The following is an 18479-nucleotide window of genomic DNA, read 5'->3' as shown; positions in this document are numbered from 1 at the left end:
CTGTTATTTCTCTGTTTGTTGTAGTTTTGTAGTATTGTCAACTGTGTTTTGTAATAAAGGAATTTTAAAAGAAAAGGGTGCCTGTGGAGACCGCGTGCTCCCTCTCAAAGGACACCCGTGTGCAGATGTAAGCCTGGAAGACAGGCAGGCAGGTGGAACGGCCAGAAACCTCGGCCACCCGCCGCCGGGATCTGTGGATGGCCAGCTTGGCCAGGCCCAGCAGAAGACCCACCAGGAGATCATCCATGCGACCCGCCCCCCCCCCGCCGCACCGGGTGCCCGTAGATCAGCAGCGCTGGGCTGAAGTGCAGCCAGAACTTGAGCAGCAGCCCCTTCAGATAGGACAACAGGGGCTGCAACCTCTCGCACTCCACGTACGCGTGGTAGACCGTCTCCTCCTGGCCGCAGAAGTGACAGGTGGCCGGGATGTCGGTGAACCGGCTCAGGAAATGGTTGCACGGCACCGCCTGGTGCAACACCCTCCACCCCAGATCCCCGACGTAAAGGGGGAGGACGCAAACGCAGAGAGACCTTCATCGGCGACCCCACTCGCCGCTGGATGGTAAGACAGACTGCCACGGCGTGTCTGGCCGGCAGACCAGGGCGAGGAAGTGAAAGGTGTGCAGGAGCAGCCGTACAAGAAACGCCTCGGCGCGTCGCGGAACGGCACTGCTGGCATGTCCGCCAGGCGGCTCAGGTTGTTCCAGACCAGCTCCCGACCTGTCTGCTCTCTTCCCTCTGTGCCTGTCTGTCTGTCTGTCTGTCTCTCTCCCTCCCTCTCACTACCCGTCTCTCTCCCTCCCTCTCTCTCTCTCCTTCCCCGTCTCACTCACTCCTCCTTGTGGGGAGGGGCTCCCCCTGGGAGTGCGGACGGGCAGCGGACTCCCCACTTACCTGAGTGAATTCCAGTCACGAAGCGCCCCAGTATCACCATTTCTGGGGAGCGCAGCAGCCTGCTGAGTCCCATCAGTAGCCCGGCCAGGAACACCAGGAGCGTGCTGTACACCAGCGTGCCCTTCCTGTCAATGAGCGGGAGGCATGGTCAAAGCATCACAAAGCTCCACTGATGAAGTATAGAAGATCTGGCAATCAGTTAACAAATGGTATTCAATGCTGGCTGACCAAAATCTTCGTCAATGCAGGAAGCTTCAAGAAGCTTCAGAGAAGAGAGAGGGAGAGAGATTCAGAACTGGAATTCCAAAGGATGCATGGGTCCCACAGTGACTCGATAGCTTGGATTCAGAATTGGCTTGCCCATAGAAGACAGAGGGTGGAGAGGTGTTGTTCTGGCTGGAGCTCTATGACCAGTGGTGTTGCACAGGGAACTTCTGTTGTCTGTGATGTATGTAAATGACTTGGATGAAAACGGAGGTGGGAGGGTTAGTAAGTTTGCAGATGAACAAAGGTTGGTGGAGCTGTGGATGGTGTAGAGGTCTGTCAAAGGATACAGCAGGATATAGAACCATAGAACAGTACAGCACAATACAGGCCCTTCGGCCCACCATGTTGTGCCGACCTTCAAACCACACCTAAGACTATCTAACCCCTTCCTCACACAAATCCCTTTAACTTAAATTCCTCCATATGCTTATCTAACAATCTCTTGTACTTGACCAACGTAACAGCCTCCACCACCACCCCAGGCAGCGCATTCCATGCACCAACCACTCTCTGGGTGAAAAACCTCCATCTGACGTCTCCCTCGAACTTCCCACCCATTACTTTAAAGCCATGTCCTCTTGTATTGAGCATTGGTGCCCTGGGAAAGAGGTGCTGGCTGTTCACTCTATCTATTCCTCTTAATATCTTGTACACCTCTATCATGTCTCCCCTCATCCTCCTTCTCTCCAATGAGAACAGCCCCAGCTCCCTTAGTCTCTCCTCATAATGCATACTCTCTAATCCAGGCAGCATCCCGGTAAATCTCCTCTGCACCCTTTCCAATGCCTCCACATCCTTCCTATAATGAGGTGACCAGAACTGGACACAGTACTCTAAGTGTGGTCTAACCAGAGTTTTGTAAAGCTGCATCATCACTTCGTGGCTCTTAAACTCGATCCCACGATTTATGAAAGCTAACACCTCATAAATTTTCTTAACTACCCTATCCACCTGTGAGGCAACTTTCAGGGATCTGTGGATATGAACCCCCCAGATCACTCTGCTCCTCCACACTGCCCAGAATCCTGCCATTTACCTTGTATTCTGCCTTGGAGTTTGTCCTTCCAAAGTGTACCACCTCACATTTCTTCCGATTGAACTCCATCTGCCACTTGTCAGCTCAGCTCTGCATCCTATCAATATCCCTCTGTAAGCTTTGACAGCCCTCCACACTATTCACAACACCAAAGATCTTTGTGTCATCTGCAAACTTGCTAACCCACCCTTCCACCCCCTCATCTAAGTCATTAATAAATATCACAAGAAGTAGAGGTCCCAGAACCAATCCCTGTGGGACACCACTAGTCACAGCCCTCCAATCCAAATGCACTCCCTCCATCACAACCCTCTGCTTTCTACAGGCAAGCTAATTCTGAATCCACACTGCCAATCCTCCTTGGATCCCTTGGCCTCTGACCTTCAGAAGCCTACCATGTGGAACCTTGTCAAATGCCTTACTAAAATCCATGTAGACCACATCCACTGCACTACCCTCATTAATCTGCCTGGTCACCTCCTCAAAGAACCCTATCAGGCTAGTGAGGCAAGATCTTCCCTTCACAAAGCCATGCTGACTGTCTCTGATCAGTCCATGATTCTCTAAATGATCATAGATCCTACTTCTTAGAATCCTTTCTAGCAGCTTACCCACCACAGACGTAAGGCTCACTGGTCTGTAATTCCCTGGACTATCCCTACTACCTTTTTTGAATAAGGGGACAACATTTGCCACCCTCCAATCCTCCGGTACCATTCCCATGGACAACGAGGACTCAAAGATCCTAGCCAATGGTTCAGCAGTCTCCTCCCTCACCTCACGAAGCAGCCTGGGGAATACTCCGTCAGGCCCCAGGGACTTATCTGTCCTAATATTTTCTAACAACTCCAACACATCCTCTCTCTTGATAGCTACATACTCCAGAACATTAACCTTACCAACACTGTCCTCAGCATCATCAAGACCCCTCTCCTTGGTGAATACTGAAGAGAAGTATTCATTGAGGACCTCACCCACTTCCACAGCTTCCAGGCACATCTTCCCACCGTTGTCTTTAATTGGACCTACCTTTACTCTCGTCATCCTGCTCTTCACGTACGAGAAAAAAGCCTTGGGATTCTCCTTAACCCTACTCGCCAAAGCCTTTTCATGTCCCCTTCTCACTCTCTTCAGCCCCTTCTTAAGTTCCTTCCTTGCTACTCTATATTCCTCGAGAGCCCTGTCTGATCCTTGCTGCTTACACCTTATGTATGCTGCCGCCTTCTTCCTAACTAGTTGTTCCACCTCCCTTGTCGCCCATGGCTCCTTCACCCTGCCATTCCTTCCCTGCCTCACCGGGACAAATTTATCCGTAACATCCTGCAAGAGATCCCTGAACATCAACCACATCTCTATAGTACGTTTCCCTTCAAAAATGTCATCCCAATTTACACTCTCGCCTTATAGCCTCATAATTCGCCTTCCCCCAATTAAATATCTTCCCGTCCTCTTTGCTCCTCTCCCTGCCCATGACGATGCTAAAGGTTAGGGAGCAGTGGGCACTGTCCCCCAAATGCTCACCCACCGATAGATCTGTCACCTGACCTGGTTCATTACCTAAAACTAGATCTAATATGGCATCCCCTCTAGTCGGCCTGTCAACATACTGTGACAGCAATCCATCCTGGACACACTTAACAAACCCTGCTCTGTCTAAACCTTTGGCACTAAGCAGGTGCCAATCAATATTTGGGAAGTTGAAGTCTCCCACTATAATAACCCTGTTATTTTTGCATCTTTCCAAAATCTGCCTCCCGATCTGCTGCTCAGTATCCCTGCTGCTACCGGGGGGCCTATAGAATACTCCCAGTAGAGTAACTGCTCCTTTCTTGTTCCTAACTTCCACCCATACTGACTCTAGAGAGGATCCTTCTACATTATCCACCCTTTCTGCAGCTGTAACAGTGTCCCTGACCAGTATCGACACCCCTCCTCCTCTTCTCCCCGCCCTCCCTATCCCTTTTAAAACACTGAAAACCAGGAATATTCAATATCCAATCCTGCCCTGAACAGTTACAGATATGGGCAGAGCAATGGCAGATGGATTTTAATCCGAGCAAGTGTGAGGTGTTGCACTTTCGGAGGTCAAATGTAAGGGGAAAGTATACTGTTAATGACAGGAACCTTAACAGTGTTGCTGCACAGAGGGATCTTGGGGTACAAGTCCATAGCTCCCTGAAAGTGGCTGCAGAAGTAGATAGGGTGGTAAAGAGGCATGTGACATGCTTGGCTTCAGTGGTCGGGGCGTTGGGTACAAGAGTCAGGAAGTCACATTGCAGCTGTATAAAACTTTGGTCAGGCCACACTTGGAGTACTATGTGCAGTTCTGGCTGCCCCGTTACAGGAAGGATGTGGAGTCTTTGGAGAGGGTGCGGAAGAAGTTCACCAGGATGCTGCCTGGATTAGGGGGCATGAGCTATAAGGAGAGGTTGGACACACACTGAGGAACCCTGGACCTGATGTGTGTGGGTTGGGGTGGTGCAAGTCAGGACACGGGGCAGCGGAGTTTTGGTGAGCTCACGTTTATGGAGAGCGGACTGGTGGGAAGGGGGGTGGGAGGGGAGCGGGGGGGGCTGACTGGAACAGACCGAGCTGAGAAAGGGGTGAGGGTTTCAGCAGTCGATGGGCTGAGGCAGAGGTAGGGGTACCCAGTGGTGTTGCCACATTCTCGAACTCTTCAATTCACCTCTACAATTATTGTCACTCCAGTGTTTCTTATCGCACTGCTACAGTTTGCACAGTTCTGTTTTATTGCTGTAGTTATTGTTACCATCGTTACTACACTGCTTACCCTGTGAGCTTCACCAAGCAAGGAATTTCATTGCACCCTGGACCCTAAACCAATCGAAATCGAAAGCATTGGGTGGCACCCTGAATACTTACTGGCCAAACTTGGACACCAGCAGGCCAACGAGCAAGGCGCCAAACATCCCACCCACAGCGAAGATGGAGACAGTCACCGAATAGAGCAGCACCAGGTCGTGGGCACTCATGGACTGGTTGTACCGTTCCAGGATGGTGGCGTTGTAGAAATCTTTTATATACTGCAAATACACAATGCAACGCGAACGCTCAAAAAGGAAGTGGATAAATAAGTGCAGAGGTGGAGGGTGGGGAGTGGGGCTGATTGGAGGGCTCAATCAAAGGGCCAGCACAGGCAGGATGGGCCAAATGGTCTCCTATCTGTGAGACTCTGAGCAAACAGTGGACAGCCAAGGTGAGGACCAAGCTGCCTTGTTCTTCCTGACACACCCTGCTCAAGGCTGAGGAAGCTGATGGACTGAGAACAATGCACTCTCTGGGTCAGAGGCAGAGACAACATCTTGTGAAAAGTCACTGGGGAACATTCAGCAACAGATGAAAATGACCTGAGCAAACTGTTCCACCACCCAGCCCTGGCATCATTCTGTCGAGAAGCCGACGCAGAAGGTAGTCGTTGCCGAGCCTGACACCGCACACAGCAGATTGTCCCTGAGACTGCAGAGGTTGCTGGTGGTCCCATCACCCTCCTCCCCGCACATCAGCACCTCTGGAGACTCAGAATGACACACAGGGAAATGAGAATTCTGCTACTGATCCTGGGCTCTCGACTGAACACAGACTTGTAAATCACATCATCCTGGATCAGCCGTGGAGGAGCACGAATTGTTCTAACACTCAGTGCCCTGGCCATTGGATGGACAATAGAAACCTTACAGAAGGATGGTACAGATTTAGCAGTTCTGGCGGACAGAAGACTCCCGAGACCATCGTTCCAGAGATTCACTGCTCCAGAAAGAGACTAGGCTGGTTAAACGTTCCAGTGGATGGAAGATTCCCGAGATGGTCGTTCTGCAGGATCACTGCTCAGGAAAGAACCCAGGCTGGTTAAAAGGTTGGGTCAGAGTTTACAGCAGTGAGACTCGGTTAAGATCTCTTCAAAGGGACCCTCGGTTGAACACAGAACCCAACCTCCCTGAGACAACTCCCCATGGTCACTCAGACCATGTTGTAGCCCTGCATCCTCAAGGAGTCTGGCGGCAGAGCACCAGCTTCCTGGAGTTTCCCGGCAGCTGGGTGACAGGTCCCCCTGTTGATCTGCTCCAGACTGGACCCAGAGCAGTTTTGTTTCAGTGGACGTCAGTTCCCAGGGAGCTGGACATGTTTCAGGGCACTCACTGTTCATGAGTCAATTCATAAATCAATATTATTTTTGACTCAAATGCTTCAGTTGTGTTTAATTTTATAAGTACTTTGTAATTATTTATCTCCTGTTTAACTAATTTTAACTTTAAGTGTGTAATCATGTTTAATTTTGCTATAATGATTGAGGTACAGTAGTACAGCGGTTAGTGTGACATTATTACAGCACCAGCGACCCGGGTTCAATTCCTGCCGCTGTCTGTAAGGAGTTTGTACGTTCTCCCTGTGTCTGCATGGGTTTCCTCTGGGTGCTCCGGTTTCCTCCCACATCCCAAAGATGTATGGGTTAGGAAGTTGTGGGCATGCTATGTTGGCGCCGGAAGCGTGGCGACACTTGTGGGCTGCCCCCAGAACACTCTACGCAAAAGATGCATTTCACTGTGTGTTTCCATGTACGTGTGACTAATGAAGAAACCTCACCTTACAAAGGTCCCTGTCCCCATGACCTGCCAACACCCTCCCTACCTCTGCTGCCTACCCCTCCCCTGAATCTTACTTCTACGTTACTGGTGAATGCAGAGCCCTGTCCATGACCCATCAGGGGACCTCACTTTCCAGACACAGCGCCTTTGAGTGGCTCCACTTGCGTTCTCAGCTACCTGCCAAGCAGCAGTGAGGGCACTGTTCTCCACAGGAACATGTGAATCAGGAGCAGGGTAGGCCATTCAGCCCCTCCAGACTGATCCATCATTGTATAAGATCATGGCTGATCCAATTGTAACCTCAAGTCCACATTACTGTCTACCCCAATATTTTTTTTCTGTCACAGCTCATGAGATGTGACAGAAAAACAATTCTCGATACCTCCGTCTTAAATTGGTGAGCCTTTATTTGGAATTGGAATTGGTTTATTATTGTCACATGTACCGGGTACAGTGAAAAACTTGTCTTGCATACCGTTCATACAGTTCAATTCATTACACAGTGCATTGAGGTAGTACAAGGTAAAACAATAACAGAATGTAGAATAAAGTATTACAGTTACAGAGAAAATGCATTGCAGGTAGACAATAAGGTGTAAGGTCATAACGAGGTAGATCATGAGGTCAAGAGTCCATCTTATCGTACTAGGGGACTGTTCAATAGTCTTATAACAGCGGGATAGAAGCTGTCCTTGAGCCTGGTGGTACGTGCTTTCAGGCTTTTGTATCTTTTGCCTGATGGGAGAGGGGAGAAGGGAGAATGTGTGAGGTGGGTGGGGTCTTTGATTATGCTGACTGCTTTACCAAGACAGCGAGAAGTTAGACAAGAGTCCATGGAGGGGAGACTGGTTTCTGTGATTTTTAGACAGTGACGCCCAGTTCTGGATTCTCCCACAGGAGGGAACATTCTCCTTATAGTGACCCTGTCAAAACCACTCAGGATCTTACATACTTCAATCATTCCCTCTCACCCTTCAGGATTCCAATGTCCAACCTTTCATCATAAGACAACTCACACATCCTAGGTGTTTAGTAAACTTTCTTTGAACTGCTTCCAACACATAAACATCCTCCTTTAAAGAAGGAGACACTAACTGTACATTGCACTCCAGATGTGGTCTCATCAATGCCCTACATATGCGTTACCTCCCTAACTTTGTGTTCCATCTTCCAGCAATGAATGAAAATGTTCTGTCATAAATAAAAACAGACAATGCTGGAGACACTCAGCAGGTCAGGCAGCATCTGTGGGATGAGAAACACAGCTAACATGTCAAGATAAAAATGTTCTTTTGCCTGAAACATTCACTCTGTTTCTCTCCCCACAGATGCTGCCTGACCTGCTGAATGTCTCCAGTAAAAAAACTAAAATATTGTTTCCAGTATTTTCTGTTTTTATTTTAGATTTCCATTATCTGCAGTTGTTTTGATTTTCATTACATTCAGTTAGCTTTCCGATGACCTGCCACACCCGTACACCAGCCTCCTGTGAGTCAGGCTCTGGAACACCCAGATCCCTCTGTGTCTCACAGCTCTCCACTCTCCCAACATTTAGATAAAATGCTTCATTTATTTTTCCTACAAAATGGATAATTCATATTTTCCCACATTCCCTCCATTTGCCAGACCTTTGTCCACTCACCTATCATTGTTTTCATCCCTCTGTAGCCCCTTTATGCTTTTTCACAACTTACTTGCCCTGCATTTTAAGCAAACTTAGCAACCACGCCTTTGGTCCAAGTCAAACCAGAGTCAGACTTGTAGTATGAATGGTAGGGTGCTAGGGAGTGTAATGGAACAGATAGACCTAGGAGTACAAGTGCATAATTCATTGAAAGCGGCATCACAGGTAGACAGGGTGGTGAAGAAGGCGTTTAGCACGCTGACCTTCATCAGGGCACTGAGTATAGGAGTTGGGCGCAGAAAAGATCTATGAGAATGTTGAGGACTAGAGGGTCTCAGTTATAGGGAGAGGTTGGCCAGGCTGGGTCTTTATTCCTTAGAACGTAGGAGAATGAGGGGCGACCTTATAGAAGCGTTTAATATTATGAGAGGCACATATAAGATAGATGGTAACAGTCTTTTCCCCAGGGTAGGGGAGTCCAAAACTAGGGGGCATAGATTTAGGGTGAGAGGGGAAATATTTAAAAGGGACCTGAGGGGCAACTTTTACACACAGAGGGTGGTGAGTGTATGGAACGAGCTGCCAGAGGAAGTGGGTGAGGCAGGTACAACAGTATCATTTAAGAAGCACTTGGATAGGTACATGAAGGGGCGGGGCTTGGAGGGATATGGGCCGAACACAGGAAATTGGGACTAGCTGGGTGGGCACCGTGGTCGGCATGGACTGGTTGGGCCGAAGGGCCTGTATCCGTGCTGTATTGCTCTATGACTCTTATTTAAATGAACAGTAGGCCACAGCACTGTTCCAAGCTGCACCCCTTGTTGAAACTTGCCAACTAAAAAAAGATTCATGTGTCCTACTCTCTGTGGTTCATTTACCAGCCAATCTCCATCCGTGCCGGTGTTACTTCCTACAACATTAACCTTTACTTAGCGCAATAGCGTCTAGTGAGCAGTCTTATCAAGCTTCAACACCTGGGCCTCTGTACCTCCCTCTGCAACAGCATCCTCAACTTCCTCATCAGCAGACCTCAGCCAGTGAGGATCGGTTACAACATCTCCTCCTCGCTGACCATCAGTACAGGAGCACCTCAGGGCTGCGTGCCTAGCCCCCTGCTCTACTCTCTGTACACACATGACTGTACGGCTAAGAACAGCTCCAATGCCAGATACAAATTTGCCTATGACATCACAGGTGGCGATGTGTTCTAATTGTGTTCTTTCTTGTAAAAAATGTCTATAATTTATGTTCAATTTATGTTCTTCTTGTGAATGCTGCTTATCTGATGCTCTGCGCCTGTGATGCTGCTGCAAGTAAGTTTTTCATCGCACCTGTGCACACACGGACCTGTGCATCTGACAATAAACTCGACTTTGGCCTTGACTTTATCAAACACCTTCTGGAAATCTAAGTTCAATAGATCCACCAGGTCCATGTTAATTCTTCAGAGAGCTCCAATAAATTGGTCACACATGACTTTTCTTTCACAAAACCATGTTGACTTCACCTGATTATTTTGATTGCTTTTCTAAGAGCCCTGGTGTATTGTCGTAATGGAAGCTCTGACACTGTCTTCATGACACGTGTTAAAGTAACTGGCCTGTAATTTCTTGTCATCTTCCCTTTTAGAGAGTGACGTCACAGCTGGAGTGACAGCACATCTGGAGTGACAACTGGGAATGATTGCACAGCTGGAGTGCATTAGGAGTGACAGCTGCGTGACATGCTGGCGTGACAGTGACAGTGCTGTGACAGCTGGCGTGACAGCTGGCGTGACAGTGCTGCTGTGACAGTGACAGCTGGCGTGACAGTGCTGCTGGCGTGACAGCTGGCGTGACAGTGCAGCTGGATTGACAGCTGGCGTGACGGCGGGATCGGACCCTGCCACCTTACCTCGGTTGGCGAGTTCACCACTGCCAGGTTGTAGCCGTAGAGCATGGAGGAGCCGAAGGAGGCGAGGATGGCGGCCACGAGGAGGGGCCACGTCAGGTGCTGTGGGGGGAGTAACACAGGACGGGTTACTGTACAACATCGCAACACAGAACGTTCTGGAAGGTCGCATTTGGCATGCGGCCATAACAGGCAGAGATAGTTCAGTTACACGGACCTTCAGTCAGTGGCCCCGCCTGTGGTTCAGGAGTACAGTGCACTAATGGTCGGGGCGGCAGTGAGAGGGGCAGTGTGGTGGGGGGGCAGTGGGGGGGGGGTCAGTGAGGGGGAGGCAGTGAGGGGGAGGCAGCGAGGGGGGGGCAGCGAGGGGGCAGCGAGGGGGAGTGTGGGGGGCAGTGAGGGGGGTAGTGGGGGTAGTGAGGGGGGCAGTATGGGGGGCAGTGTGTGGGGGGCAGTGAGGGGGCAGTGTTGGGGGAGCAGTGTTGGGGGGGCAGTGTTGGGGGGGCAGTGTTGGGGGGGGCAGTGCCATGGGAGGGGCAGTAACTGAAAGCAAATTTAATACAACACGTATACACCACAGAGTCGATGGGCTGGGTTCCCTGCAGCACGGGCAACGTTCCACAGTCCACAGACTGCACCTGACCTCACACTGGGAACATCACATGGATAACAGCACTCACACTGTGTACACAGGAGGTCAGGAAGAGGGGGAGCCCAGACAGTGAGGTTGAATTGTGTGCAAGATGATTGCAAGACTTGATGTTAAAGAGAGGGGGAGTGGGGGAGAGGGAGGCAGAGGGGGGAGAGGGAGGGGGAGGAACTATTTTCCCTGGTGTCAGAAGGTGGGAAGGGGAGTGGACCAGAATTGGGGGGAAATCATTGAGTTATATAGTCATACAGCAGGGAAACAGGCCCTTCAGCCCAACTCATCCATGCTAGCCCAGATGTCTATCTAAACCAGTCCCATTTGCCTGTGTTTGGCCCAGATCCCTCTAAACCTTTCCCATCCATGGACCTGTCCAAGTGTCTATTAAATGTTGTTATTGTAACTGCCTCAACCACTTCCTCTGGCAGCCCGTTCCACATACCTACCACCCTCTGCATGGAAAACTTGCCCCTCAGGTCCTTTTTAAACCTTTCCTCTCTCACCTTAAACCTATGCCCACTAGGTTTTGATTTCCCTTCCCTGGGAAAAAAGACTGTGCGCATTCACCCTATCTAAGGCCCTCATGATTTTATACACCTCTGTAAGGTCACCCCTCAGAATCCTAAAGTCCAAGGAATAAAGTCCTCGCCTATCCAACCTCTCCCTTGGACCCTCAAGTCCTGGCAACGTTCTCGTAGATCTTCTTTGAACTGTTTCCAGCTTAGTGACATCTTTCCTGGAACAGGGTGACCAAAACTGTACTGTGTGTTTGGCTATTAGTGACCAAGCCAGCGAACGGGAGTTAAGATTTTGACTAGCCATGAACGGATAGAATTGATCGAGGGGCTGAATGTCCTGCTGCCCCAACACAGCAGCTGAGGAACCTCCTGTTGGCGGGACCGGAGATATTCGAACTTTAAGCACATTCCCCAGGACACAATGTAAGGGCACTGACCGTCCTGTCTGCACGCGCACTCACGGGTTCGTCAAATAGGTACGGTTATAGATCATGACAAGGAAATTCAATTATCCTATTTGCATTTCCACAAGTATTTCCTCCAAATGTACAGACACAGCAGCAGCATTTACATGTGGGCTTTAGTGCTAATCACTGTAAAACCTCACGGCAGCTTCAATGCTGAAAGGATTAGCTGCCAATAACAAAGCAACGCCCGAGGCAGGGTGGGGGGAGAGGGGGAGAATGTGGGGAGGCAGAGTCAACCAGTCGGAAAATGGGATAGGGAGTGGATAGAGAGAGAAGAGACAGAGAGAGAGGGTGGGGGGGGGGAGAGAGAGGAGGGAGAGAGGGGGATAGATAGAGAGGGGGCAAGAGAGAGAGGGAGAGAGAGGGGGAGGGGGGAGAGGGGGGGAGAGAGGGGGGAGAGAGAGGGGGGAGAGAGGGAGGGGGGGGTGAGCGGGGGTGAGAGAGAGGAGAGAGAGGGGAGGAGAGAGGGGGGAGAGAGGGGGGAGAGAGGGGGGAGAGGAGGGGGGAGAGGAGGGGGAGAGGAGGGGGGAGAGAGGAATAAAACAGAGACAAAGAACAGAGATTGGATGGTGAGGAGGGAGGGGCAGATCCGTGCGGAGAGAACGACAGAACCTCTGAGTTGACAAAAATGAAAAAAACTGCAGATGCTGGAAATCTTAAATAAAAACCAAAAAGCTAGAAGCATTCAGCAGGTCAGGCAGCGTCTTTGAATCTAAGAGAAACAAAGGACTGCAGATGCTGGAATCTAGATGAGAAACACGATGATGCTGGAGGGACTCAGCAGGCCAGGCAGCCTCCGTGGAGAAAAGCAGGCGGTCAACGTTTCGGGTCAGGACCCTTCTTCAGGACTGAAGATAGGAAAAGGGGAAGCCCGATATATAGGAGGGGAAAGCAGAGCATTGATAGGTGGACAGAAGAGGGGAGGCAGGGTGGGCACAGGGTGGGGATAGGTAGATACAGGTAAGAGATAGACAGGTGCGGGGGAGGAGGGGAGAGCAGGTCCACTGGGGGATGGGTCAAAGGTAAGGAGGAAGAAAGAGGGGTAGAAAAAGAAAGAGGGACTGGGAAAGGGAAGAAAAGAAGAGGTGTGGTAGGGAGGGGGTTGAGGGGGTTACTTAAAGTGGGAGAATTCAATGTTCATGCCGTCAGGCTGCAAGGTTCCAAGATGGAGAATGAGGTGCCGTTCCTCCAGCTTGTGCTTGGAATTCTCCTGCAGTGGAGGAGGCCACTTTGAATCTAACCTGTTTTCTTCTGTTCCCAGTCCTGAGGAAGGGTCTTTAACTTGGAACTTTAACCATTCCTCTCTCCACAGACGCTGCCTGACCTGCTGAGTGTTTCCAGTTGTTTGATTTCAGATTTCCAGCATCTGCAGTATTTTGCTGTTGTAATTGGATGAGGTGACATTGTGGAGAGCGCGGTGACGATGTTTGGAAGACACTTGCAGAACTCAGGGCTCTGGCAGCTCAAGGCACCATCTCTAGTGACAGAGTGACCAGTGTTGGAGGTGTTGAATGAGGTTTACAGGGCTGGAGGGGCTTACAGAGATAGGGATGGGTGTAGGGACGGAGGGGGTTACAGAGATAGGGAGGGGTGTAGGGGTTGGAGGGGGGTTACAGAGATGGGGAGGGGTGTAGGAGCTGGAAGGAGTTACATAGGGAGAGGTAACAGGGACAGAGGGGGTTACAGAGATAGGGGAGGGGTGTAGGGGAGGGAGAAGGTTACAGAGATGGGGGAGTGTTGGGGCCAGAGGGGGTTACAGAGACGGGGGTGTTGGAGCCAGAGGGGAGGTTACAGAGATGGGGGGTGTTGGGGCCAGAGGGGGTTACAGAGATGGGGGTGTTGGGGCTGGTCAGGGGGAGGTTACACAGATGGGGGAGGGCGGTGTGGGGGCTGGAGGCATCAGAATGAGAATTTCACCTGCAAAGCAAAATAATGCAGATGTTGGCAATCTGAAGTAAATGCTGGAAGTGCTCAGCTAGTCAGGTAGCATCTGCAGAGAGGAACACACACCCAATGATAATCTTCATCAGTGTGGATCTAAATCCTGGAACTCCCTCCTCAACAGCACTGTGGTAGCACCTTTAGCAGAAGGACTGCAGTGGGTCAAGGAGGCAGCTGGGGATGGACAACTGCTGGCCAGTCCAGAGATGCCCTGATCTGTATGAATTGATGTACACACATAGGAAGGTGCTGCTTGCAGATGGTAAAGCTCAGTGTGAACTCAGGGGGAGTACGATTGAAGGGCAGAAGTTGCTTGATGGGTTGAATGGCCTCTTTCTGCTCCCATCCAGACTTGAATGATGTTCACCCTCCAGGCTGCGGGATGGAGGGAGGATTGTAGAGACGCAGGGAGGGAACTGAGGGCGAGCAAGAGGTAGTTAAATATTTCTCATAATAGGTGGAAGAAGATGGTGGTGGAAGATAAGGTGCCAGATGTGTCGCTTCATCATCCTCCCGCCGCAGATGTTTCATTAACTGATCTGCGGTTGCTAGATTCGTGGCTCAATCCCATTCGCCGAGTCTTGTGATTACAGGAGCCACTCTCCTACCCTGAGGTCGAGACAAAACTCTTTGAAGGATTAATCAGAGTTTCAGCTATTTCTACATCTCCATTCTGAAGGGATTCTAGGGTGTAACACATCTGGTCCAGACTCCCCGTAGTCATTTAGTGTTTTCAGTTTCTTGTGTGACAGATGCTATATTGACCTGCACATATGTTATCAGATTCCACAACCTGACTTGATGTGATAAATTCACTTACCACATCTGCTCTTCCTCAATTCCTCTCATTCCTACACAACTCTAATTCTTAAAAGACCAATTGAATCTTTAACAGTCTGCAAATTGGGTTCACTGCAACTCTCTATTTGCACTTTGCTTTGCTTTTACACAGAAAACCATTTATAATTCTTGGAAGTGGAGAAGGCAAAGATTCAAAGACTGATAGTGATGCACAGAGGTCTCTCTGAGATCTACTTGGAGGCAGCATGCCTGGAAAGTCAAGGACTGGGCATTCTGATAAATAGCCATCAGCCTGTATCTCTCTCCACAAAGCCTGCCTGACCTGCTGAGTATTTCTGAACAGAGAGTGAGTGATGGGGCAGCATGGAGAAAGTGTTATTCTGGGAGTACGATGGGATGGTGTGGAGGGAGCTTCACGCTGTGTCTGACCCCGGGAATGTGTGATGGGATGGTGCGGAGGGAGCTTCACTCTGTGTCTGACCCCAGTAGTGTATGACGGAACTGGGTAGAGGGAGCTTCACCTTGTGTCTGACCCCGGGAGTGGGTGATGGGACGGCGTAGAGGGAGCTTCACCCTGTGTCTGACCCCGGGAGTGTGTGACGGGATGGTGCGGAGGGAGCAACTGTTCCTCGTGTCAAGGAATGGGTTAGAGAAAGGCAACAGGTAGGGTGAAGGGGAAATGTTTGAGAAGGCTGAGAGGGTAAAGTTTAGGGAGGGGTCAAAACAACCAATGTTGAGGTGAGCAGAGTCTGAGTGGGTCAAGGGTCAGGGGAACAGAGAGAGGAAGGTGTAATGACAGGGAGCGTAGAAGGAAGCACTGAATTGGTGAGTGGACTATGGGTTGGGTGTTGGCACAGTGAGGTCCAATGTCTCCACATTGATGGCAGCTACCATGGACTCGATGCCTGTTTCAGCTAAACCACCAGCCAGATGCATTACCTGGACACCTGACCTTTGCTGGTCAAGGCATCGACTACAAGATATGAGAAGCTCCTGCCACCCACAATGAACCTTTTGCTCCAGATATGAATTTTGCCAATCAGCGGGTGGGTTTCAAGATAAAACGTGTCATATTTCACTCTGCAGTATAAATGAATGCACTTTCACTGAGACATTCCACAGAAACGCAGAATGTACCTGCGTTCTGCCTTACATCTGTCATTCAGACTGCACAAACACAGGTGGACAACATTCTGACATGATTGCCAAATTAAAGCCTGACCAATCCTCTGACGTTCAAAGCATTAAAGCTCCTACACTGGCCACCACCAACAGCCTTGGGGTTACCACAGACCAGAAACTCCACTGGATCACCCAGCCAACTCAATTGGATTAGCTGCATAAACACCATGGTTACAGGACTGGGACCTCCCAACACCCCGGGCCCTTCCACCAACCATGTCAGGAGAGTAGTGGAGCACAAAGGTACAGGACAAAGCTGCCTGCTTCATTCACACTGAATCCACCCCCTAATCACTCCCTCCCTCCAGCACCGTCTACAGAATGCACTGCAGTTACTTGCCCGGTCCGGTCCAACAGTGCCTGCCAAACCTGTGACCTCCACCACCAAGGACAAGGGCAGCAGGTGCAGAGGGGACACCATCACCCACAGATTCCCCTCCAAGTCCTACACCATCCCGACTTGGAAACACATCACCGTTCCTTCACCGTCAGCGGGTCCAAACCCTGAAACTCCCTCCCCAACAGCAGTGTTGGAGCTCCTTCACCAGGCGGACTGCAGTGGTCGAGAAGGAAGCTCACCCCCACCTTCTACGGGGCAGTTAGGGAAGAGCATTAAATGCTGGCCTTGCCTGCAACACTCAGATCCTATGAAAGAATTTAACAGACGACAAAAGACCTTCACTGTGGATGGCAAGGATACAGTTCCACACTGAGTGAATGGCCCTCACAGACATTAACTCTGTACCTCCTTCTGGCCCCCTGTGTGTCTCCGGTATTGGCAAGTCTCTCAGGGGGGCTGACAAGGTGGATGCATAGACAATGCGTTCCCACCCCCCATGGGAAAACTCAAAGGCAGGGCCTCAGAATAAGGGGCCGCCCATTTCAGCTGGAGATGAGGATGAATTTCTTCCGTCAGAGGGTGGTGAATCTTTGGAGGTGTGGAGAAGGAGGGAAGAGTTCTGGGGAAGAGGCAGCAGGGTGGAGCTGAGGCCAAGACCTTTCTGGATGGGGAGGCGGGCGGAGGGGAGCGGCTCCTGATTGGGAATGACAGGGATAACTGGTGGAATCAAGAGGTTGACCCCAACCCTCGGATGGGCAGCACTTCCATTCCTTACGTCCCGAAGGGCAAAGCAAGAGCCCATTCAGCCCTTCAAAGTCCTGCTAGCTCTCTGCTCTGTTTCCTTCCGACTGATCCAATTCCTTGCTGAAAGCCACGATTGAAATCGCCTCCAGCCTCTTCCTGGAGACTGGAGCTGCACTTCAGCAAAGGAAATTCATTGACTGCGAAGTGTTGGTGGGACCTCTTGGATTTGCAAAAGGCTCCCCGAGCAAGAAATATTTCTTTCTTGTTATGAACTGCACAGGGGGAAATTGTGTAATATTCAATATGTTACCCATGCAAAGTGATATTGCATTTTAAACACATCCATACAGAGAAGTTTAAAGGCAAGTCATCCAAGACAAATACCTCCATAAAGTTCTGAGAAAGTTTTCCATTTAAAGAAATAAAAATGACTGATATTTCCAGACTTACCCCGACGATTTTCCCACTGGAGTTGGAGAGGTAAGCTTCTTCCACCATTATCGAACAGAAATTCCTTCGGATTCACCAGGAGAGAGAAAAGACATCACACATCCCCCGCCCCAATCTCACACTCCAACCCAACCTGAAACGGGGAGCAGCTTGCAGGCTGACCGACGGCCCTCTCGGCCAACGGGAGAAGAGAAGGTCGCGTCACTCAAGAGCCAGCGCCGATAGATGAGCGGGCTGTGGGTAGGAGCTTGCAGTTGAGAAGTTTGGTTGTGAAGCAGCCGGTTGGCAGAGATGCAGAGGAGCCGTGGAATGATCGCAGGTATCACATGAGAAGAATTAGCCTGTGAGTATAATGAGGGTATTTAGTTTTTATTTGGAAGAAGAGCGAATTAATCCACGAGATGGACCACAGCTTTGGCCAGGACTGCTCTGTCAGAGCAGGGATCCCAGCGCTGGGGCACGGAATTCTGTGCAGCCCGGTCTGTGCGAGGGAATGCAGACTAGCACTGCCAGCACTGCCGCGCTCTTGGCCTTAATTAGAAGGGGGTGGATTTTAGAAATGGGGCAGTAATGTTTCAGTTGTGCGGTGTGTTGGGCCGGCCACACAACACGGAGTGCGGTGCACAGTTGGTCCCCGACACTGGAGCCAGTCCAGAGGAGGTTCACCAGGCTAATGCCTAGTTAAGTCTTTCCTCCTGCGACTGTTTGGTGTTGGATAAGTACGGGCTGGAGGACAGCTTCTATCCTGCTGTTATGAGACTATTGAACGGTCCCCTAGTAGGATAAGACGGACCGTTGACCTCACAATATACCACAAGCGCCACTTTCTCTGTAGCTGTAACACTTCAGAACACAGAACAGTACAACACAGTACCGGCCCTTCGGCCCACCATGTTGTGCCGACCTATATAAACTTACTCCATGATCAATCTAACCCTTCCCTCCTACACAGCCTATAACCCTCCATTTTTCTTACATCCATGTGCCTAGCTAAGAGTCTCTTAAATGTCCCTACTGTATCAGCCTCTACCACCACCCCCGGCAGTGCATTCCAGGCACCCACCACTCTCTGTGT

At 50.3% G+C, this 18479-nt stretch overlaps 1 protein-coding gene across 1 annotated transcript in view; it reads right to left on the bottom strand.

Moving 5' to 3' along the window:
• LOC127576863 (solute carrier family 2, facilitated glucose transporter member 5-like) overlaps positions 1-17452 on the bottom strand; it is a 48562-nt gene extending 31110 nt beyond the window's left edge. The window contains exons 1-4 of the mRNA XM_052027668.1: positions 17405-17452; positions 10319-10417; positions 5081-5241; positions 895-1019 (exon numbers count right to left, since the gene is read on the bottom strand). Of these exons, the coding sequence (XP_051883628.1) occupies positions 895-1019; positions 5081-5241; positions 10319-10417; positions 17405-17452 (433 nt within the window). The remainder of the gene's footprint in view (positions 1-894; positions 1020-5080; positions 5242-10318; positions 10418-17404) is intronic.
• Between the last annotated feature and the right edge of the window lie 1027 nt (positions 17453-18479).

This window comes from Pristis pectinata, chromosome 12, assembly GCF_009764475.1.
Source record: "Pristis pectinata isolate sPriPec2 chromosome 12, sPriPec2.1.pri, whole genome shotgun sequence".
In the NCBI taxonomy this organism is placed as follows: Eukaryota; Metazoa; Chordata; class Chondrichthyes; order Rhinopristiformes; family Pristidae; genus Pristis; species Pristis pectinata.
Note: the sequence above shows the minus strand (reverse complement) of the source record. Positions and strands in the feature narration are given on the sequence as shown.